The sequence below is a fragment of the Mirounga leonina genome, unplaced genomic scaffold (assembly GCF_011800145.1).
Source record: "Mirounga leonina isolate KUSES-001 unplaced genomic scaffold, KU_Mleo_1.0 Mir_53, whole genome shotgun sequence".
Taxonomy (NCBI): domain Eukaryota; kingdom Metazoa; phylum Chordata; class Mammalia; order Carnivora; family Phocidae; genus Mirounga; species Mirounga leonina.
In genome coordinates this window covers 76975510-76999290 of record NW_023270807.1, presented here as the reverse complement: position 1 = coordinate 76999290, position 23781 = coordinate 76975510, and the positions used below count along the sequence as shown (strand labels likewise).

Sequence of the window (23781 nt, the reverse complement as noted above, 5' to 3'; positions counted from 1 at the left end):
TTATAGAAAAAGTAGAAACTGCTAAGTTGAAAATGTAAAGTTCAAAAGGTAGGGGAAGAAAGACTGAGCTTACCAGAGTTAATACAGGAAAAGACAGTTTGTCAACCTTAGCAGAAATAGAGTGTCATTCAAGAGCTCCACAAAAAATGTGGAGGATTCTGATTGCCCATCCCTTTACAGTCATGGGCAAGAGGGTGTTCTGAATGGTCAGGCTTGTTTTAAAGAACCAGTCCTGTGGCTGAGAGTTAGATGAGGGTTCACTTTCTAGTTCCACTACTAGAAAAAGAAATTCTTCTGCTGGAAGAGTATGGGGAGTGGGTTGGTAGGAAGGATTGTTAGTTAATGTAAAAAGTAAGTATATATTGGCCACCTCTGCAGGTAGATTAGGCTGCTAAATTATCCTCTGAAATATCATTACAATGATCAAATCTCAAAAATCTTGGAGAAAAGGTGGCAATTTAGGGCTTTCATTGAAATTGGCAGGATATCTGTTTCTGGTGTGAGACAAAGCTATTCTTACCTTGGAAGAGTGAATAGTTTTTTTTGTTTTTTTTTTTAAGTGCCTAGAATCTGAAGTTTTCTAAAAATTACTCTAGGGGTATTTATTATGGTTTATCAACTACATATATACATAAATATATAAAACATGTATATTTCAATTACAGCACCTAGGATTATTTTGACAAAGTCTGTTTTTGTGAATTGTCATGGTTTATCTTGCCTCTCAAAATCTTTTTCATTCGATTTATATATACTTGTAGAAAAGCATAATTTTATCGTCACCGATGTCTATATTTGTGATACATAGATATTCTGCAGACAAAGGACTGATAAAAGATGAATTTTTCATTTTTCAACTTTATTTGCCAAAAGATATTCTTAGCAAAGTTTCTCCAAAATTCTTACTTACATGTGTTTTCTGGAGCACTTAAATATAGTAAAGGTCATTCTTACTTGTAATTGGGAATTACATTCTTAATATAATTTTGGAATAATACATATTTTTATAATGCCATTGATAGTATATTCTCCTTCTCTGTCCTTTGTTCTCAAATTTTCGATGGAAAAATACAGCATTGAAGTACTCAACAAACCACATCACATAGTAGAATGCAAAATTTGGAATTAATGCTTTTATGTAATGAGAATGTAATATTTTATTTATACCATTCTAGAATATAGGTGTCTTTCCTGAGCGTCCTGGAAGAGATTGCATTGTCATTTTCCCCTAGGAATAATAATAGGCAAGTGTACTTGGCAGTTTGATCTGATTAATAAGGTATGATGAGGTTAAGTGACTTCTTTTAGGAGGCTTGTGATTTAGTCTTCAGTGCCTAACCTGACTGTGAAGCTGGGTCTTTGGAATCACTCATAAGCAGCCCCTAATCTTACTTTATGGGGCAGAGTCACATGGTCTTTCAGCCAGATCCCCACTTCTTTTGAAGCTGATTCTAGCTTTCTGGCAATCAAAATAATTTGTATGAAATCAGAAGGAATGGAACTAAAAAGTAGGCATGGAAAATACTGCCACATATCCTAGCTGCTCTGAGATGCCAACTTTCCAGGAGCATTGCCCATGTCGAATTTCTCAGTAATATTTACCTCTCATTTTTTCCACCATATCAATAACTAGCTCTTGTCATCTTCAAAGTACTTCTCAAACATTAAATAATCTCAGATTACACACTCTGTTCTTCACATTTATCTTGACCAGCTGTCAGAGAAGGCAATTTATTTCCCCTCAATTTTATTCCTCTTGGCTCTGTGTGGTTTCTGTAGTAAATTTGAGTGGAAAATGAAAGGTACAATTTAGTGTGTTTCCATAATGAAGGAAACACATAATTTTCCATAAACAGCATAACCTTCAGATTATTTTCAAATTGCTTATAGTTTTACCTTCTGAGTTGGATACCCAGAATTTATTTTCAACATCTTTGAGTCTTGATTAATTTTTAAGTGGGAATTTTGAGGATGTGAAGACAAAAACACGTAGGAAAAAATTTTAAAAATAAAAAATCATTTAGTGTTAACATTTTCATCCATTTAAAATATTGTGCCATAATTGTTTTGGCAGTATTATAAGGTGAAATAAAATTTGGGATTCATAATAATATCAGTTCTTTTAAATATGGAAGGTCTCATTTTAACACTGAACTTGCATTGCTTTCTGAATTTATATGGTTTCTCATTTTTCTGATCAAAAAAGAAAAAAATGTATAGAAGTTCTTGTCCCTTTAAAAATTTTTTGTTTTTTAAAAATGTGACCAGGAAAAAAGAAAATGTGATCAGGATTCAACTAATTTGTATCAAATCCCAGTAAATGTGTTCTTTTGGTTTCAGGATACCAAGCAGGTATGTATGATATTGTCTACAGAAATACTCTCTCAAACCCAGTTCACTGAATTGAACCTGAAGTGCAAAAGCAATTCTTCCGGTGTTCTCCATCTAGCCGTAGCAGGAAGTCTTCCAGAGGTTAAAAAACTGGAGATTAGCAACATATCAACTTTCAGGTGTCCTCTCCTCAACACTCATAATTCACTTACTCTCCGGCAAATCATTATTCCAAAGGTTTGATTCACTTGTAGCCCCACTTGGATCTTAAATTGCACTTCGAAGCACTCCTATCTTTCATCCATTTTCAGAACTGCCATTAGAAGTGATGGAAATTTGGCACAAAAATCAATGAAAGGATATGATATGATTTCGTTCTAATTTTTCCTTCTTTGAGATCCATCTCAAGTACAGTCTGTGAAATCTGTTTTTTAAAGGTATTTTTCCATCTTGCTATCATTTCAACTAAATTGAGTTCATGACCTTGGTATATGTATTCACAAAGCTTTTCAGAAAAGAAAGGAGATTTGTTGTTGCTATTGTTAATTTCTACCTAAAATTATTTCAAAATCTTAAGTCATTTTCCCACTGATCCCCTCATCAGTTTTTTAATCTCTCAAAAATATGGGGCTAAATTACTATTGTCACCTAAAAATGGTTGTATTAATTATGTTTGGTTATTATTAATACCCACTAATATATATACTTGAATGTAATTGATTTTCTTTTTCCTAGTCAGTGATAGGATTTTATAGCACTTATCTTATTTTTATCAAGAGAAGGATAGTACTACTTATTGGTAAAGAAACAAATTTAAAAAGTAGCACTTTATTAACTAAAGTACTTAATTTTGCATGCAATATTTTCATTTCTTCCCCCAATAACTAAAAATTTTCATATGAACTGGATTCAAATTCTAAGCACCCTGTGTACACAGCTGTTAGAAGTTTCAAAATTTGTCTAGTTTAACAAATCTGTTGACACTGTAAACATTTGAATTGCAACAAAATAACTTTATTTGTTATAGATCATCTCTCTTGATTTGTTAATGGGGCATAACATTCTCCATTAATATGAATAAATTACAGTGTCCTTCTTGTCTATCACAAGAAGTAAATTAGTTGATTAAGAAAGTCATTGAAGGAGTCATAACATCCCATTTTGACTCCCTGAAAATATCTTAGCCTAACAGACACGCTTATTAAATTTAAAAAAATGCCTGCATTTATTGAAGAATTAGTCTTTCAACTTCCACCTTTGTTTTTGAGGCTAATCTTGCCCTTCTGGCCTTTCTTTACCATTTTAGTAATGCTTGTACTAGCTGCGGAGGGGGCAGTAAAATTAACGATGATGGTGATGTTGATAATAACGAAGATATAGTTTAGTAGCTGTTGTATTGCCATTTATTGAATAATTCGATGTAGCAGGAAATTTGCCAAGCAATTTCTCAACCATCATAAACCTGTAAGTCAAGTCTCACTAACCTCATTCCTCAGGTATAGAAGTTTTTCACTCAGAGGTGAGGGGCAGTAGTGACCTTCTAGCCAGGAAGTTAATCTCCATCTCTCTCTCTCCTGTCTATAAAACTTGTGGCAGACCTGTTTTGCTTTACTGTTTCCATGAAAAATCTAGACCTAACTGAAAGGAAAAATTGTACAACGTAGAGAAAGAGGTTGAAAGATCGAAAGGAACACTTTAATTCCACTCTGAGGCCTTCAAGGTGTACAAACAATTCCCTTCAGTTTGAAAATACTAAAACCTTTCAGCTATTATTTAGCACATTTTAAAAGTAACTACAAGTAATCTTTCCGGTTAGGTGAAATTTATTTTGTGCGAAGTGTCAAAGGAGTATGAAAATTTGGAGTTTGTTTTTTTTAGTTTGAAAATGTAATTTAGAGGTAAAAACTAAAATTGAAAATGGTTAATTGTTGGGGTGCCTGGGTGGCTCAGTTGGTTAAACATCAGACTCTTGATTTTGGCTCAGGTCATGATCTCAGGGCTCTGAAATCGAGCCCCATCTGGCTCTGCACTGGGCGTGGAACCTGCTTAAGATTCTCTCTCTCCCTCTCCCATTGTCCCTGAACCTCCCCTCAAAAAAAAAAAAAAAAAGAAGAAGAAAAAGAAAATAGTTAATTGTGCATATTAGAAGATGATTAATAAAATTTCCTTTTTTGATATGCAATTCTTAAATTATTATCGATAATGTGGCCCATATTTAAAATATATGAAATATGTTGTTAAGCTGTGATTCTGGCAAAAATATTGGAATATTTTTAGAACAGTTCTATTTGGAAAAATAGAGATTTTTTTTCTCTTTAGTATTCAATATATACTTATCTGTGTAATTTGGGATTGAAAATGCTATGAGAGTCACTTGAATATTCTGCTTGGTTTTGAATTGCTCTTAAATGTAACATGATACAGTTGTTTCAGATGATTTCTAAGTTACCCCTGGAGTTAACTTTCTAGGAGTCCAGGATTGTCAATATAATTAGATATGCCTATTCTCCATTGAGAGGAACTTGCTAGTCATACAAAGGCAGCAACTTTGCAGAAATAAAATGAAAGAGTTACAAAATTTTTAAGCGGTTGCTCTGTATATAAAAACACCTCAAAAAGAAAGAGGCAGGGGCACCTGGGCGGCATAGTCAGTTAAGCATCCGAGTCTTGGTTTCAGCTCAGGTGGTAATCTCAGGGTCATGAGATCGAGCCCTGTGTCAGGCTCCACACTTCAGTGTGCAGTCTGCGTAAGTTTCTCTCTCCTTCTCCCTCTGCCCCTCCCTCACCCTGGCTTGCACCCTCTCTCTCTCTCAAATAAGTAAAATAAATCTTAAAAAAAAAAAAAGAAAGAGGTAAAAAGTTGAGGGGAAAAATTGCAACTTAAGATCAGATAAAATTTTCCTATCATATGTGTGTGTTTGTGTATATACATACATGAATACACTCTTGCAATGAGTATAAATGTGTAAATATGTATAAATACATATACATGCATACACATAGATATTTATATATACATATACATATGTAAAAATATATACATACATATGATTGGGCACATGTATATGTGTATACAGTTTTTTAAACCACCAAATGGAGGTGGTTTACAGAAAAGCAAACAAAAAATTTCACAAGATAAAATATGTAAAGGGAAAATAAGTATACAAAAAGCTCATCTCTAGTAATCAAAGAATTACAAATGAAGCAGAATTTTCTTCCTATGTGATTGCAAATAGTTTGAACACTGGTAACACCCAGTATTGTCAAGGATAAGAAAACAGAGACTCCTGGCATGTAAAAATTTCAAAAAATACTAATTTTCAAATACATATATATACTCTCATAAGATGTAAAAGTGATGCTATTTGTCCCAGAAATTCTATATTTAGGAAAGTCTCCTAACATAAAAATTATTAATGTGCTGAGAAAAATTCTGCCATGTCCCAAGGTAGAAAGCTTTTTGACTAAATTATGCATAGCCATGAAGTGACATGCCATGCAGCCACTTAAGTGGTATTTTATGGAACACATCCGGCAAGAGAACATGTTTATAATATATTGCCTAGTACCAAACATAACAGAAAGAGTGATGATGACTTCAAAAACAAATAAAACATATTTATATATTTATATGTATGTACAAAAAAGTAGGTATAAGTAGAACAACATGCGAAAAGTTGTTTCTGGGTCATGAGATTATAAGTGATTATTTATTTTGCTATTTTTTAATATTTTTTTTAATTTTCTCCCATAAACATGTAGACCTTTGAAAGCAGGAATAAAAAGTTTATTGGATATAGTAAGATTTTCCAACATCTTTCCACAGAAGATCTTCTGTGCCCCTTCTCAAATAAAAATGAATGGGGTCAATAGAAGGGTCAATTGTCCAGTTAAACCAGGATATCAAAAAAGGATTTCATCCATTTGAACTACTTTATCATTGATTTTGTTTCTCCCCCAGAGGAAACGTTTTTGCTTGCATTCAGAACTGACATACGAACCTAAATAAAGGAAAAAGGTGTTAAAAAACAATTTGACCAAAAACCCATTGCCTATGATGGTAGTGGATGTAGGAGGTGGTAAGGGAGAAGTAAAAAATGATTGAAGGTGATGACAAAGTTTGTGGCTTCCATGGTATTACTTACAGCGCTTAGGAGAGGAGCAATGCTAATCACTAGGGCATGTGGATTTCAGAGTCGAGGATAAATACTGGGGTAGGGGGCAGAAAGTGTGGCCCTGCCACTAAAGAGGTGTGCTCTACTATAGAAAATGGTACAAACAACTGAAATATACTTATATAATCTGTGTGGGGTTTTTTGGTCATCAACATTTGACAGGAAGTTCCAACTGTAATTCTTCTTTCTGAATGTTGGATTAGGAAATGCATCAACTACCACAACTGTGATCGACAGCAAAAATGGATCGGTGCCCAAATCCCCTGGAAAAGTGCTGAAGAGGACAGTCACAGAGGACATAGTGACAACATTCAGCTCCCCAGCAGCCTGGCTTCTAGTCATTGCTCTGATAATCACATGGTCAGCTGTTGCTGTTGTTATGTTTGACCTAGTGGATTACAAAAACTTTTCAGGTAAGATCCATGAAATGTGGGTATTGGATGAAAAGAAGCAATGTTCTTCCCTCCCGTCTTCGTTTCTTTTCATCTCACCTTCATGTGAGAAGTAAAGCGCCCCACAAACTGCCTACATTTCAGTGAAGTCTGGTTTCCTTCTTCCCCATTTCCTTCTATTCTTCTTTGCCTGTTGTAGTCAGTGATTTCAAACGAAATATAGTTCCATATTTGTAATGCCGAACACAAGCTGAATGTTGTTTCATGAAGATAATGATTAAAAAGTTTTTCATGTGGAGATTTGGTTTGGGAACAGAGACTTTATCAATTTTAAACCAAACCAAACCAAATAAAAAACTTTTGGACAAGTGGGAAGTTGTGTAAAGCATTTTTAAGTCCCTCTACCATCTGGCTCCAAGCTTCCTTTCCAGACATTTTCTTTGCTCCTCCCATCAAAACATCCTATTTTGAGTTCCTGAAAATAAAGAGTGTGAAAAGGATTTTCCCAGAATTACTTGTAATGAGATACTACATCTTGAGTGGCCATGTGTTCTTACGGGTTTGGAGTAAAACAGGAATAATGCAAGTGAGGAAAGACAGATTTTCATTATGGCCCTATTCAATCTTTGAGTATACTGTTTATCTCTTTGTTCAAGGTATTTTAACACTTTTAAAATTATATTTGTCTAGGGCGCCTGGGTGGCTCAGTCGTTAAGCGTCTGCCTTCGGCTCAGGTCATGATCCCAGGGTCCTGGAATCGAGTCCCACATCGGGCTCCCTGCTCGGCGGGAGGCCTGCTTCTCCCTCTCCCACTCCCCCTGCTTGTGTTCCTGTTCTCGCTGTCTCTCTCTGTCATATAAATAAATAAAATCTTTAAAAAAAAATTTATATTTGTCTATTTCCACATCTGACATGCTCTATTGACTGTGAGTTCCTTAAGGGAAGGACTCAGTCAGGTGTATAATAAATATTAAATAAATAGATGAATAAATTTATGTTTTTTACCACAAGAAAAACCATTTCATTAAACTCTTAATGTGCTCCTACATATTTGCACCATTCACCCCCACCCCCACTTCCCATTTTCTTTCTCCAATGGGAGTGGAATCAGTAGGAACCAGAAACTATAAAGACTATAAATTGCATTCTGTACAGTCATGGATCCTCTACTTCTTTTTTTTTTTAAAGATTTTATTTATTTATTTGACAGAGAAAGACACAGTGAGAGAGGGAACACAAGCAGGGAGAGTGGGAGAGGGAGAAGCCGGCTTCCTGCGGAGCAGGGAGCCTGATGCGGGACTAGATCCCAGGACCCTGGGACCATGACCTGAGCCTAAGGCAGACGCCTAACGACTGAGCCACCCAGGAGCCCCTCCTCTACTTCTTATTATGCTATTATACTCATTCAGCAATTATTTATCAAAAACCTACTATATGTGCCAAGCAATGGCTACACTGAAAGAAATATAAGTATAAATATTGTGAAGTCATAGAACTGGATCATTTGGGTTTATTGACATGGCGGTGAGATTGAGATGATTCTTCCTGCAGTACCATTGGTAACTGCTAAAGTGAGCATTATCTAACAGGTAGAGATAAGTTCCATGATGTCAATGAAAGAAAAACACTATCCAGAACTGTGAACCTCTTCTCTAAATAAGTAATACTTTGTGTATACTGTGTAATGGAGGCTTTTTAAAAAATTTTTTTATTGTTATGTTGATCACCATACATTACATCATTAGTTTTAGATGTAGTGTTCCATGATTCATTGTTCGTGCATAACACCCGGTGCTCCAAGCAGAACATGCCCTCTTTAATACCCATCATCAGGCTAACCCATTCTCCCACCCCCCTCCCCTCTAGAACCCTCAGTTTGTTTTTCAGAGTCCATCGTCTCTCATGGTTCGTCCCCCCCTCCAATTTCCCCCCCTTCATTCTTCCCCTCCCGCTACCTTCTTTTTTTTTTTCTTAACATATATTGCATTATTTGTTTCAGAGCTACAGATCTGAGATTCAACAGTCTTGCACAATTCACAGCGCTTACCAGAGCACACACCCTCCCCAATGTCTATCACCCAGTCACCCCATCCCTCCCACCCCACCCCCCCACTCCAGCAACCCCTCAGTTTGTTTCCTGAGATTAAGAATTCCTCATATCAGTGAGGTCATATGATACATGTCTTTCTCTGTTTGACTTATTTCGCTCAGCATTATACCCTCCAATTTCATCCACATCGTTGCAAATGGCAAGATCTCATTCTTTTTGATGGCTGCATAATATTCCATTATATATATATATATATACCACATCTTCTTTATCCATTCATCTGTCTATGGACATCTTGGCTCTTTCCACAGTTTGGCTATTGTGGACATTGCTGCTATAAACATTGGGGTGCATGTACCCCTTCGGATCCCTACATTTGTATCTTTGGGGTAAAAACCCAGTAGTGCAATTGCTGGATCATATGGTAGCTCTCTTTTCAACTTTTTGAGGAACCTTGTAATGGAGGCTTTTAAAAGGATATTCAATTGAAATGTCTATAATATAAAACTATGACCTAGAGTTTTAAGTGAAAACTTGGTTATATGACTCTAGATGATTTTATTTCCCTTGAGCCTGTATCAATGGTGATATTTTGTCTATTCTTTCCTTTTCTAGAATTTCATTCATTTACATTTTGGAACCAAGTATGATTGTAAAATACAGTTCTTTAAGTTTTACAATAGATATATTTTAAGAATTGCTTGTAAATCTCATATTTATAAAGTTAATAATTTAATAAGTATACCACAGGAATTACTATTGCAAGGAATTTGTTCTCAATTATTTTATAAAATGAGCAGCTACCTGTAATTAGACTTTCAGATTAGATTACTTAAATGTAAGACATACTTACAATCCATGGTAGAGCTTCCTTGGACTACTGTAATTAGGTGTTATTGATAATGCCTATGTTACTGGTATTTCATCTCACGGGGGAAAAAAATAACCTCTGTATTACTGCTACTTCATTTCTTCTTTCAAGGAGGGTTTATTAGGCACATCTTCTGTGTGAGGCCTCCTCCACCAGTTTCCTATATTTATTAGTGACCTAACCATCTATCCATTCCCCACAAAAAGAAACCTGCAAGTCATCTTTTAAGTCTGCTGGACATGACCAATCACCACACTGGATGCCAGCTAACTCTCATATGTCTCATGAATCCCCTCCCTTCTCTGGTTACCGCTGTCTCCATTATTACATTTCAGACCTTGATTCTCTGTTGAGGCACTAATGCAATTTTTCTTGCCTCCCTCTTCCAGTCTCTCCCCTTAACTGTTGCTCCAAAGGTATCTTCATAAAACATAAATTTCACCAAGTATTTCCTATTGCCAAAGTATAAATTCTTTGGCATGAAACTCAAGTCCTTGGCTTAGCTCTCTCTTTTCATCTTGTAATTCAGCTCATGCAACCTGATTTCTAGCCAACCTTACTATTGCTTTTCCCTGCTTTCTTTCCCTAGGAACACATATATTCTCACTTTTCCTTGCCTCTGCTCATACCATCCTCTGCCCAACCCCCCCAACCAGAAAGTGTAGTAAATTAGTTAAAAATGTGAACTCTGGTGCTGGGTTTCCCTGGTATTAAATCCAGATCTTACAACTTCCTACCTGTGTGATATTGGGTAAATCATTTAGCCTCTCTTTGCCTCAGTTTCATCATCTATAAAGTGGGGACAATAATAGTAGCTATGTAATAAAATTGTTAAGAGAATTATATAAGTGAATATATTTGAAGTGCTTAGAACAGAACCTGCTTTATCACAAGCATGGCATAGATATTAATATCACTAATAAAGATTCATTCCTCCATTTTCTTGAAGGATGAATTCATCCTTTAAGACTTACTCCCTTTTTTGGTGAAACAGTCTCAGATTTCCTAAGAAAAATTCACTGCACTGTGCTTTCATTCCCTTAGTACCTTATGGGTAGCTGTATTCACAGCAGTTAACACACTGTATTATCAGTATCTCTTTCCTTGTCTGTTTCACTCAGAAACTTAAACGTATCTGAGGAAGGGACTGTCTTATTCATCTGTACGTGAGTGCCTGTCATGTACTAAGTATTCTGCTATCCATTTCTTACAGGATACATAATGTTGACATTTTGATTTTGAAATAATTTCTTATATTATGAAGAAAAAATATCATAAAATTTTTATTTCATCCATTTTTTGACCAACTTTAAAAATTAATACATTTATAAAATCAGAATTAAAAATAATAAAATATGCTTATAAGATGAAATGTTACTTGTCATATTTTGTAATGGTCATCCATTGCTACATAATAAATTACTTCAAAAATAAGTGGCTTAGGGTGCCTGGGTGGCTCAGTTGGTTAAGCGACTGCCTTCAGCTCAGGTCATGATCCTGGAGTCCCGGGATCGAGTCCCGCATCGGGCTCCCTGCTCGGCGGGGGGTCTGCTTCTCCCTCTGACCCTCCCCCTCTCATGCTCTCTCTCTCATTCTCTCTCTCTCTCAAATAAATAAATAAAATCTTAAAAAAAAATAAGTGGTTTAAAACAACAATAAATGTTTATTGTGCCAAACAGTTTTTGCAGGTCAAGAGTTTGGGAAAGGTTTATATCTTGTGGTTGCAGTAAAGAAGTTGGCTGGTGATATAGACATCTGAAAGATTTTCTGTGGTAGTGGAACCATTGGCAAGATGTCTCATTGATTTGGCTGTCAAGTTAATGCTGGCGTGTCTTCACAACATGGCAACTGACTGCTCTCAGATCCAAGAGAACAAGGCAGAAACCACAAAACCTCTTATGATCTAGACTTGAAAATCACATACAGTCAGTTCTGCAAAATCCTTTTGGTTATGCAGTTCAGCCCTATTTGTTGTCCTAAGAGACTACATAATGGTCTCTTAGGACCATTCACTTATATAATTCTCTTAACTCGATCAATACCAGCAGGCAGTGATCATTAGGGGCCAATTTGAAGGCTGGCCACCACCTATTCTACTCTCAGGAAATTATTTTGCCAAGTTATACATCTTTAGATAAATACTTAGATATAAGGAAATGCCATACAATACTCTAGTGGACAAAATGTTATTGTGATTACAATAGGTGCAAAAAGAAAGATGATATATTGGAATGACTGACATCAGGAGATCACATCTAGGAAGATAAATGAATTTGAAATGAAAAAAAAATCACAAAGCTGAAATTCTAAAGAACACATATATAAATTCTTCAAATAAGAAGTGCAAATACTTTTTGCTAATTCAGGTTTGAATGTGCAATTTCTGGAACCAAAATAATATAAGTTCAAAGACTGTATGATTACAGCATAAAACCTGTAACTCATATTAACCATTGGTTGCATGGGATATATACATTCATATTAAAATTTTAATTTCTTTTCTCCATTTAGTAAATTCTAACTTGCCTTTTTTATGTTGATTCTTCACAGAAAAAAAATCATTTGCTTCAATAAGACTGTCAAAATGTAAATTGTACTCTTATGTTATAATGTTATTTTTTAATTGATATATTTCAAATATTTACTAAGGATTAATATTATGAGTCTTTTGCATTACATAATGTCTTTGAAATATGTATTGTTAATACAAGGTTAGTGATAAAAGAAAGCATACTGGGAATAGCTCTGAAGACCAGACAGGGCAGCTGTCCCTGGGCTCTAAATTACTCTCCAGCACTTTAGAAAAGTAGGTAAGTACTTTTAAGTCATTATGAAGTTGTTCATAGAGAATAAGTGAATACTGTACTGGATTGAGAATAATGATTCTCTTCTAGGCAACCTTCACACTTCCTAATTTTCTGAATTTGATATGATGTACCCAAATAATCTACCTGTGAGGCATATGTAGAATTGGCTTTTATTGCTTCTTTCAGAAGACTTGAGTTCATTCTACAGCTCTATAACCTACAAGCTAACATGACTAGGAACGTGGTGTCCTTGCCTGTGAAATGGGAATAGCACCTTGCTTTCTGGTCAGCAAAATTTGTGACTTTGCTTCTTCCTATCAAATGAGACAAATTTTAGGACATCAACAAACAAACAAACAAACAAAAAGAAACACCAAAACCAGATACTAGAAAAGAGATTTCACCTACCCTTCATTTTCTTCCTAAAAATAAAGTTCAAACACTATCCAAAAGTAATATGGTATATCTGTCAGAATTTGATCAGAGTAGAGTTACTATGAGTGATATAGAATAGAAGATTTAATATATGGCTTATACATTCATGAGAGTTGATTAGCAGTCTAGGTAGGGCTACTGAAGTGTATCTGGCAATAGGTCATGGGTCAGTAGAGTGGAAGTTGGTGCAGGAGAGGAAAAATACGTTTTTCCTCCACCTTTCTAAAATGTTGGCTGGGGCCCTTCTAACAAAAGGTAAATTAACAAGAGAAAAGCATTCAGATTTATTTAATGTAAGTTTTATGAGACACAGGAGCCTTCATAAAGAAAGGAAGACCTTAAGAAGCAGTTAAGCCCAAGCATTTTTATGCTAGGTTATATGAAAAGGAGAAAGTGGGGGGAAAATGTGACAGGACAAAAAGAGCATGAGCTAAGTGCCATAAATTGAGGGAAACAGCAAGGGCCATTCATTCAGATTCCTCTGGGCATCTTGGAAATAAGGATATTCCTTTCCTCTGCATTTAGGGAGGATACCTTCCTCAGGAGAATTTTATGACCTGCTTCAGGGGAAGGTCAGAAAGTCCTTCTTGCACATGTCATTTCTCAAATTCTTCTAGCTGAAAACATTCAATATGCCAAGGTGCTGTATTTGGGGAAGCATATCTTGAACGCTGTCATTGAAAAGGGCAGATGGAAATAGAATAGGGAAGACTAAGGACCAACTGGAATTGACAAGGACAAACTGGAACCCTTATTTGACTCTTACCACCTCAAATTACAATGATGTGGGTGAGCTCAAGATAAATTGGTGCCTTCCACGATGGAACTGCAGCACCTGGCCAGGATTTGGAGATGCTGAAGGAGGCGGTCCAGTGGGAGCTGGAGAACATGCAACCGGCTGCTGCCACCTGTCAAGGTCAGCCAGCATATGGGCGATAATGTGCATGAGCTGCAACAGCACCTGCCCTACACCAACCTTCAGAAAATAAATAGCGGCTAATACTTCTGTTTTGCTTTCTAAAGCTCATGCAAATTTCTCTTGTGCCCAACTGTTACCTAGACCTTACACGTTAGGGAATTCTGGGAAATGTAGTTCCAGTTTAGTGATCTAAGAGCATACAAAGCCATCACATAGGATGACTGTATATAACTTATCTAAAAACAGGATACTTGTGAGAGTGAAAATGAGAGCTGTTAATGCTTACCTCAGGACAACAGGGAGAAACCAAGATTCAGATCATCCAGATACTATCCATCTTGTCTTTACTTTTCTTCTGGCAGATGAGTCTTCAAAAAGGCCAAATTGGGGGGTAAGTAGTTAGTGCAGGGCAATGTTGCTTTTTTATTAACTGAGGCCAGAGGATCATAAAGTCTGCTGGTGGCCTTGCCCTCAAGCTTCTGTAGACTCAGCCAGGAAGCTCTTTCGGAAAACAGAGGGGTGCCCTGATGATTTAATAACTCTTTCAGGATCAGAATTTGTGGGCTTTGGTTGAAATTCCTTACAAACTTGTCTGCCTTATTTATAAAGAGACAACTTTTTCTCTCTAAACAATAAATGCAAAAAATAAGATTTCTGAAGAGATCACTACAAACTCAGGCATTAGTAGATATTAATGATTTTCCTCTAGGTCAGAAGGTACAGGAATAAATTGTAGTAACTCCTGGCTTTTCTTGCCTAAGAACAAGGCTCATAATTCATTAGCATCCTTATCCATAAGAAGGAAAAATCATTATATGATTGTACCAGGAGGTCTCAAAGAAGCACATTTGGTAATTTTTGCATGCATTCCACATACTTATTTCAAAACAATTTTATAAGAATTAGATAAGCTAATCTATGTAAAACATACGTGCCTGGCACATAGGAGACATTCATTAAGCATAACTTGAATTTGAATCTTATTACTGGTAAGGAAGATCAGTAATCTGAGAAGAAAGCCAGCAAGGACATGATGGTAAGAAGCATCAATTTCTTATGAAAGTCTTGCAGACATCTCCTGATGTGCCTTTTAAATAGATTTTCTAATGAGGTGTGCCATTTATGTACTGCTCTTGGAAATTAATTTCCCTGATTTTTTTTTCTGGCACTTAGCCCAGTTAAGCAGGTGCGCTGTTTGTCAGGCTGTGAGTGTAGAGTAGTAGTAAAATGATTCAGGGAAGACCCAAAGCCAATCAGAATGTATAAATTTAACATTTAATGGTTATGTATATATGTACATTTGTGCATGTGCGTGTGTGTAAGTGTAGAGAGATGTCTGTGTGACTGTCTGTATATGAATATGTTATCACATTTTAGGAGACTTGGAAGACCGAGACACTAAATGCAACATTTTAGACTTTCTCATTTCTCATGTGCACTGAGTTTTCAAGTATAGTTGACATTTTGTGTGATTCTCATTCTGCTTCAAGGCTTATCTCAAATCCTACTTTTCTGTTCAATGCCCCAGGCTTGTTTGGTCCTCTTGGTCACTACATCTAAAAGGATATATTTCATTACCTGAATCCAGCCCGCTTATAAACACATCAAGGAAGCAGAAGTTTCCATAGTCCAGTGATTTCCAGATCCTAATCGAAATTTGTTGCTTCTTCATGAAATGAGGAAAAAAATAAAGAAAAATTTATTTATTTTAAAGAAGTATTCTTAACTTTATGGTGCCTACATTTTTAGTCTTAAAATTCTTTTTGGAAATGATGATAATTACAGATATTATTTCTGTCACCGTTTTTAAATGACATTCTTCTATCAAATAAAAAGTTGGTAATTTGATGTTAGGTTCCAGGTTTTTGCTGGTGGTGAATTTCAAGGTCAAAAAATCCAAAAGTTTGATACCAGTGTTCTATACCACTCGTTTGAACCTTACCAAATGGGGCCTTATGTTGCATTTATAAATTTATCCATGTAGATGGATACAATTATAAATCATACCATCTGTTAACACCCAAATTTTTGATGGATAGGCTATTATACATCTTTCAGTGCTATGCTTAAATTCACTTCCTTACAAAAACCTTGCCTGAACTTTCAATGTAAATCAAGTCACTTTGTCCTACTTCCTCATTATATTATTTACTCTTTACTCATAGCATTTATTTACAAGTTGTATATATTTAATTGGGTGTGATTATTTTTTTGAAGATTTTATTTATTTATTTTAGAGATAAAGAGAGCGAGCAGGGGGAGGAGCAGAGAAAGAGAGAGACAAGCAGACTCTGCACTGAACACAGGGCCCAAGGAGGGACTCCATCCCACAACCATAGCATCATGACCTGAGCCAAAATCAAGAGTTGGAGGCTTAACAGACTGAGCCACCCAGGCACCCCAGGGTGTGATTATTTATTTAAAATCTCTCTTCTCCACTGACTTGTTAGGATTGTAAGAAAATGGCTTTATTTCATTTACTTGATTTTTCAAGTCCTTAGAAGTGTTTAGTACAAAGTATGAGTTCAACAAACCTTTGGAAGAATGTTTAGGTGAAAGAATGAATGAATAAATAAGGAAATAAAGGAAAGGGTGATAACATTTTTTACACTCTGAATGCTGAGTAATGAGCATAGTATTTCTTTATAAAGTATTAGTTTATGATGATATGGATAATGTTAGTATTCACATTTAAAATAATTTTTAAAGGTCGGTTTCCTTGATTGGACTTTAAGCATCTCAAAGGAAAGGATTGTCTTATTCATTTAAATGATCCTGTTGCCCTGTTTGCCGCCTGACACTTATTGTTCAATAAAATTTGTATGACCTAAACAGAAGTTATTTGCTAAGCATATCTAACAAGCAAACAAAGAAAAAAACAACAACAACAACAAATAAGCAAAGACACAGAACAGTAGTAACAAAAGAACACATGGACTTCAAGACCAGAACTAAAGCAGTTGAATGCAAGTTCTGGGACTAGAATTTGGGGTTAGAATCCTGACTTTACCAATCAGTTGCTGTGTAATCTTGGGGAAATTACTGTGTGCCTCAATTTCATATTCTCTAGGTAATAATAGTACCTGTTTCATATGGCCCTGTGAACCTTGAATAAGTTAATACATACAAAACACTTGGAATTTTGAATGGCACATCGTCATTATTAGATAAATTATAGTTAGTATTATTTTAATTTATTCTTCATGACCTTAAGCATATTTCAATATTTCAAAAAGATGAATAGGCATATTTCAAAAAGATGAATTAACTACTTGATTTCCAATTTTTAAATATCATGTGAATATACATAGATTCTAGCAATTACACAAAAGAAATCCAATGATTAAAGTACTCTATTTTATTTTAACATTGAGGAAATGTTCTAGCCATTCTGAAATGGTTTGTTACTATTATATGATACAGTAAGCAAATGATTCATGGCCCTACATACTACATTTTAATGTGGTAAAAAGAACTTCAAAATTATTTCCTCAGCTAACACTGAGCAATAGAATAGCTAAAGAGACTATATAATACAGTCAAGACTTTCCAAAACTAAACCTTGACTGACCAAACACATGTTTATTAAATAATTAGTCCAGATACACTAATTGCTATATTAATCCCAAATTTAATATCTCTCTTCTCCACTGGCCTGTTAAGTTTGTAATATAATGATCCAAGTAAATCATCCAATTGGAGTACTGTGATATTTTGACTATTGTGCTACCAGAAAATTAATTCCATTGAATGTTAGCTTGGAAACAAGTCCATCAAAATCTGTAAATCTACAGAAAACTTGCTTTGTCTACGGCCATACCACCCTGAACGCGCCCGATCTCGTCAGAAAACTTGCTTTTCCATTACTTGTTAATATTATAACATTAGAACTGTGTTCATATTGAAGATATTTTTTTTTTACAAAAGAGGAAAGCAAACTGGTTTTTCAATTAATATAATAACATCTACACCATGCTCATTAATAAAAATATAATAAGATTTTCTCACTTTACTTAGATACTTGACATGGGTAAAAGGAGCCAGAAGTTGTTTGCAATTTTGTTTCAGAATATAAAATGCCCTTTATTTGACATGAGTCTAGCTCCAGTAGGCTGGAAATATTCCAGGTTTAAACATTTGCAACCGTATTTTGCCAGCAAAAAATTGGTTGATCGGGGTCATATTGGGAAAGAGAGGTGAAATGTACATCTATTTGCATTCAGTAGCATTCCTCATTGCCTCAAAAAGTTACAGTTGAGGAATAGCAAAGAAAGACTTAGAAACATTGCCATGAAACTATTAAATATTGAAATAGCCACGTAATTTTAACTAAAGTTTCTTGTCTTTAATTTCATTAGGGTTCCATACAAGTGTACATTTCTAAAATACTGAAATCTGTTAATAGTAAAGATGAATGTGGGAAAATCTGAATTGAGAAAATGTTAAAAAGCAGAAGGAAAATGCCCATGCCTCAGATTTTGAATGGCAAGGATTAGAGCTACGCTATGACTATTCAAATGTAGATTAGAAAAGTGATAGTCATTTCCTTGTGCAGTCAATAAAACAATTAGCTCACCAAAAGTGTTTTTAAATCAGAATCCTAGTTTTTCTTTGGTTTAAAAGCATCTGAATATCCAACATCTGCAAGTATTTTATTTTTTCAAAATGGTAAATCACATGAGTTTTATCTTTTAGAATCTGATGTACTTCAAAAGCTTTGTGTCTGCCCTTTATTTTATTCTATTTCTTACATGGTTATCACTAAAAAAGAGATAGAGCCTGGTCATTGTCATCTCATACTGGTAGTATCCAGAGATCTGAGGTAAGGGAGAGAGAAACGATGACCAGAGAGGAAGAGAAAAGAAGATGGAGAGAGAAAATGACAATGGTTTGGGAAAATATTTATCTGGGATGTTAAAAGATAAACTGGGGCTTATTCAAAATATTAAGAGTTTGAAGAAAAATCACGTGGAACCAGGTAGCCCCAAACAGAAAGTGATTATGAGAACTCTACCTGCAGGAGTTGGAAGACTTTTATAGAAAAGAGGTGGAAGCAAAGCAAGGCAATTATTTGATGGGCTATAGTTAAGCATTCACCTTATTTGGTAAAGGCTGGTTGTCTGTGATCGGCTGTCCTTAGGTTTTGATTTCTTAACCTTGAGTCATGTACAGTCTTAGGTTTGGGTTTGCTTACATTGGCTGCTAAAGCATTAGAACTACTTCAGTCTAGGGGCACCTGGGTGGCTCAGTCTTTGGGTGTCTGCCTTCAGCTCAGGTCATGATCCCAGAGTCCTGGGATCGAGCCTCGCATTGGGCTCCTTGGTCAATGGGAAGCCTGCCTTTCCCTCTCCCACTACCCTTACTTGTGTTCTTTCACACTTAACATCTTCGTCTTGGTTAAATCTTACAACATTAGAACTGTTGACAGCTACTTCCTTATTAAAACCTTATCTTCTTATGACTTTTGTAACTCTCTTCTTTGGCATCATTGGCTTCTTGCCCCTGTCAGACAATATCACCTTGTTCCATTGCTTCAGTTGCAATGACTGCATTACCCAAACAAGTGATAAGCAAGCTGTCATCATATTTAGCCTACTTATCTTTAATATATGGCTCTCAATCTAATAATAGGATCAATCTTCTAAAATGGCAAGATAGTAAGATTTAGAGGATAAAAGTAGTGACACAGTTCTAAACAATCAAAGCATGTAAGATAAGTTTTAAGAAAATAAATTTTTCCCACCATGGGAGTCAGTAAAACTATTTTTATTTTGAAGGAAAAATTAATCTCGTAGGCATTTTTATTTTCCCCATCCTTAACTTCAATCTCTCTCTAATTTTTCTAATTGCATAAGGACATTCAGTTGGAGCAGTAAACTCAAGATTCCTAACTAAGCTAGTTATATTTCTTTCCAGGCCTGCCTCCTAGATTCTAAATCCTGTTCATTTCCAGTCTCTTTAAGTCAGAAACATGGGATTCCTTGTAAGCTTTCCTCTTTCCCCACTATCCATAAATACTCAGTGATAAAAAATCACTCATTTAACTTTAAAACATCTCTTGGTTCTATTCTATACTCTGTGCCTTATTTCTAGAACTCCTGCCTTAGTTTCCTCAAGATTGTTGCAGTAGCCACATATTTTCTTTTTGCCTATAATCTTGCCTTTGCCTCCTTTTCATTCTGAGGGCAGAATGAAAATTGCAAATCTTTTAAAATTATTATTCCCCTATTTAAAATTTTAAATGTCTTCCTTTAAATATGAGTATGCCTGTTGTCCTGATCCCTTGGCTCACCTTGTTGGCATGGGACAGCAGCTGATCCCACAGCAACTCCAGCTCCTAACAGATCCTTCTTCAGCTTCTTCCACTTCTGGCCTACGTGCATATTTAGCATGACAAGGGTGACAGCTTCTTCTCTTTGGAGAGGGAGTTTTGGAGGTCATAGGACTGATGGTATGTATTTCCAGGTTGTTCTCATGAATCTCATCCTGTCCCTCGCAGGCTCCAGATTTCCTTGCTCCCTCTACTTTATGTCCATATTTTCATCCCAAGTGCCTCTTCTTCTGCCTTCAGAACCCAACTCCACCTGCATAAGTAACAATCTCTCATAGTGTGGTTAATATTAGAAGTACCAAGGGAAGGGGTACCTGGGTGGCTCAGCCGGTTAAGTGCCTGCCTTTGGCTCAGGACATGATCCCAGGGTCCTGGGATTGAGCCCAGCATCCAGCTCCCTGCTCAGTGGGGAGTCTGCTTGTCCCTTTTCCTCTGCCCCTCTCCCTTACTTGTGTGTTCCTCTCTCCCTCTCAAATACATAAATAAATAAAATCTTTTTAAAAAAGGAAGTACCAGGGAATTTCATGAATCCAACTTTCCATTTCACCATTTTTGAGGACTGTTCATTGAGGGTAAGGATAACAAGTTCAAGGGAATTTCAGCCTCAGTACATTGTCTCTATGTTGAAAAGCCAGTTGGAGGAAAGTTACTCAGAGAAAGTTGGTTTTGAAGATGCATCATTTATGTAATTCAGGGCAGGTGATCATATACAACTTTTTAAACATCCTACTTTAAAAATACAACATATATTATTGAATATGGCAATAATATGGTTATCACTCATTTGTGAAAACATTTAAATAGAGCAAAATGAGTTTTCATCATATTTTTTTTCTTTCTAGAAGCATCTGAGAGATGCTCTGTAGAAATATTGTGTTACTTCATAACTTAAAATTATCGAGTCTCAAATGAGCTGACTTGATATTTATATTTCTTGCTAAATCACAAAGTTTTAATTAAGTAAATACAAAAAATTATTTTAACCTATTCAATTTCAAAGGAATTTTGCAACATAGCTTGAATTCCACACTTTCGTCTATGCAGAGATCCTCGAAATGTTATTATACTCTGCAACGTTAGTTATCTAATGCAAAGCCTATACTGCGGCAGCTGAATTTAATTTTCGTTGGCCTCTACCTCTCCATTTCTTATTTTTTAAGATTTTATTTCTTCATTTGACAGACAGAGAGAGTGAGAGAGCATAAGCAGGGGGAGCAGCAGGCAGAGGAGAAGGAGAAGCAGGCTCCCCACTGAGCAAGTAGCCCGATGTGGGGCTCGATCCCAGGACCTGAGATCACGACCTGAGCCGAAGGCAAACACTTAACAGTGGAGATCATATTTAAAGGATTACTAGATGTGGATTTAAAGAGAGGATATTAAGAAATGAGCCTTTCTTAAAATATTTCTTGGGTGGAAAAGCTATCTTTAAAAAAGTTATGGGGGGTGCCTGGGTGGCTCAGTTGGTTAAGCGACTGCCTTCAGCTCAGGTCATGATCCTGGAGTCCCAGGATCGAGTCCCGCATCGGGCTCCCTGCTCAGCAGGGGGTCTGCTTCTCCCTCTGCCCTCTTCCCTCTCGTGCTCTCTGTCTCTCATTCTCTCTCTCTCAAATAAATAAATAAAATCTTAAAAAAAAAAAAGTTATGTTGGGGCGGGCATAGTTGGTTGACCGTTGGACTCTTGATTTCAGCTCAGGTCATGATCTCAGGGTCATGGGATCGAGCCCCACATTAGCCTCCAAGCTCAGGGTGGAGTCTGCTTCAGACTCTCTCTCCCTCTGTACCCCCCCACCCCGCCCTGCTCTCTCTCTCTAAAAAAAAGCAAAAGCTATGTTAGTGCTACAAATTATTATTATTCTGGTACAACAAAAGTTGCTTCTTAGGTACCAAAATATCAAGTGTTGTCTCTAGAACTGAAGCAATCTTACAAAAATACAGCTATCGTCCAGGAATTTTTCAAGAGAAAACAATGGGAAGATTTGGAATTCCAGTTAGTGTGCCTTTTATAAACTTCCATTGGCAAGATATAAATACACCTTAGAGATTAACTATGGAGGAATAAAGGTGCTGCTTCACACATTTCCTGAATTCTTGACTTTCTTCGATGTGTTACATTTTTCACATATTGGCTTTATTTTCAATTTGAAGTGAAATAGAGAATAAGAAAACAATAAACTCATGGAAGAAAAAAGGCTTTTAAGAGAGTATAAGAAATTGAAAGCCCTTCTACTGTGATGATAAAAATTAAAGATGGCCATTCTGACATCATTTTCAGCCAAGTTTGTTCAAGTTAAATGGTCTAACCCATGAGAAATTGTTTGAAAGTTACTTCAGACTGATCCTAAAATGCTTTAAAGTACAATGTCTTGAGTAAATGTCCCTTTGATAAAGACACTGACCTTAATAAGTGGATATAAAAGCACATATTTTTGTTTGTTACTCCTTAAGTATCTGTACTTAAGCATTGTCAGTCCTGGACCTGAAGACTCAGAGGGCTATTAAGTTCATTGTGAGTGCTTTTCATTTCAAATGTGTTCTGGTTAAAAATAAACTAAATTAAATCAGCATTTCAATCTTACATCCTTAGGAAATTGTTGACTATTATAAATGATGTCAAACCTCAAGTCCAAAATGTTTAATAAGAATTTGCATTCTCTCAGTTATATTTGAGTATAAGAAACCTATAAACACAGAGGAGACAACCATTGCTTTCTGCATATACTAACACAACATTTATATCTTTTTATCTTTTTACTTGTTTTTCCTACTTATGTTTCCCTTCTTCCCATTCTCGGGGGTGGCATGAGAATGAGAAACACATTTGAAGCTCTGTTTGGCACTGGTTAAGTTCTAGGGAACTGTGTTTACCCTGCACAAAGACCAAGTAATTTCACAGTACTTCAAGCAAGAATTATCATGTAACTCAGAGCATATTAAATGATGCATGATTTGCTAATATTTTTCTTAACTTGATCAAATTTTCACCCACAGAAACAAAAGTATTCCAGTACTTATCTGCAATAAGAATGGAGAAACCAGTACTTAAAATTAGAATTTTTTTAGGCCTGGAAAATTACCACTATATATTTTCAGTGTTCTTCACATATCAAAATTAGAAACACCTGTATAGCAAGCCCATAAGTGGCAGCGATATGTTGATTACATTAAGATAGGATATTGCACACAGTAAGTCCTAAATAATTGCCTATCTCTATTTCCTAGTTGTCAACGTCTAGTGCGTTGGGGTCCCTGGGTAAGGGTCTACGAAATCACCAGGAAACAGGGGATTCAGAGCAAAGGCAGCACTTGCAACTGCATACTGCCGTTTATTTCTCACATAGCTATATACTCGCAGTGATCAGATAAACATAATAATGTATACTTAAAGTATCAACCCAACATCCGTGAAGTAAGATACACGAAATTCAATAAGAACAAAATACATCCTGTTTATGCTTGCAGAATAAAGAATT

The 23781-nt window shown here is 35.9% G+C and overlaps 1 protein-coding gene across 1 annotated transcript in view; it reads left to right on the top strand.

Annotated features, from left to right (window-relative positions):
• Positions 1-23781, top strand: part of TRDN (triadin) — a 386087-nt gene that overhangs the window by 36485 nt on the left and 325821 nt on the right. The window contains exon 2 of the mRNA XM_034990493.1: positions 6710-6919. Coding sequence (XP_034846384.1) covers positions 6710-6919 — 210 coding nt within the window. The remainder of the gene's footprint in view (positions 1-6709; positions 6920-23781) is intronic.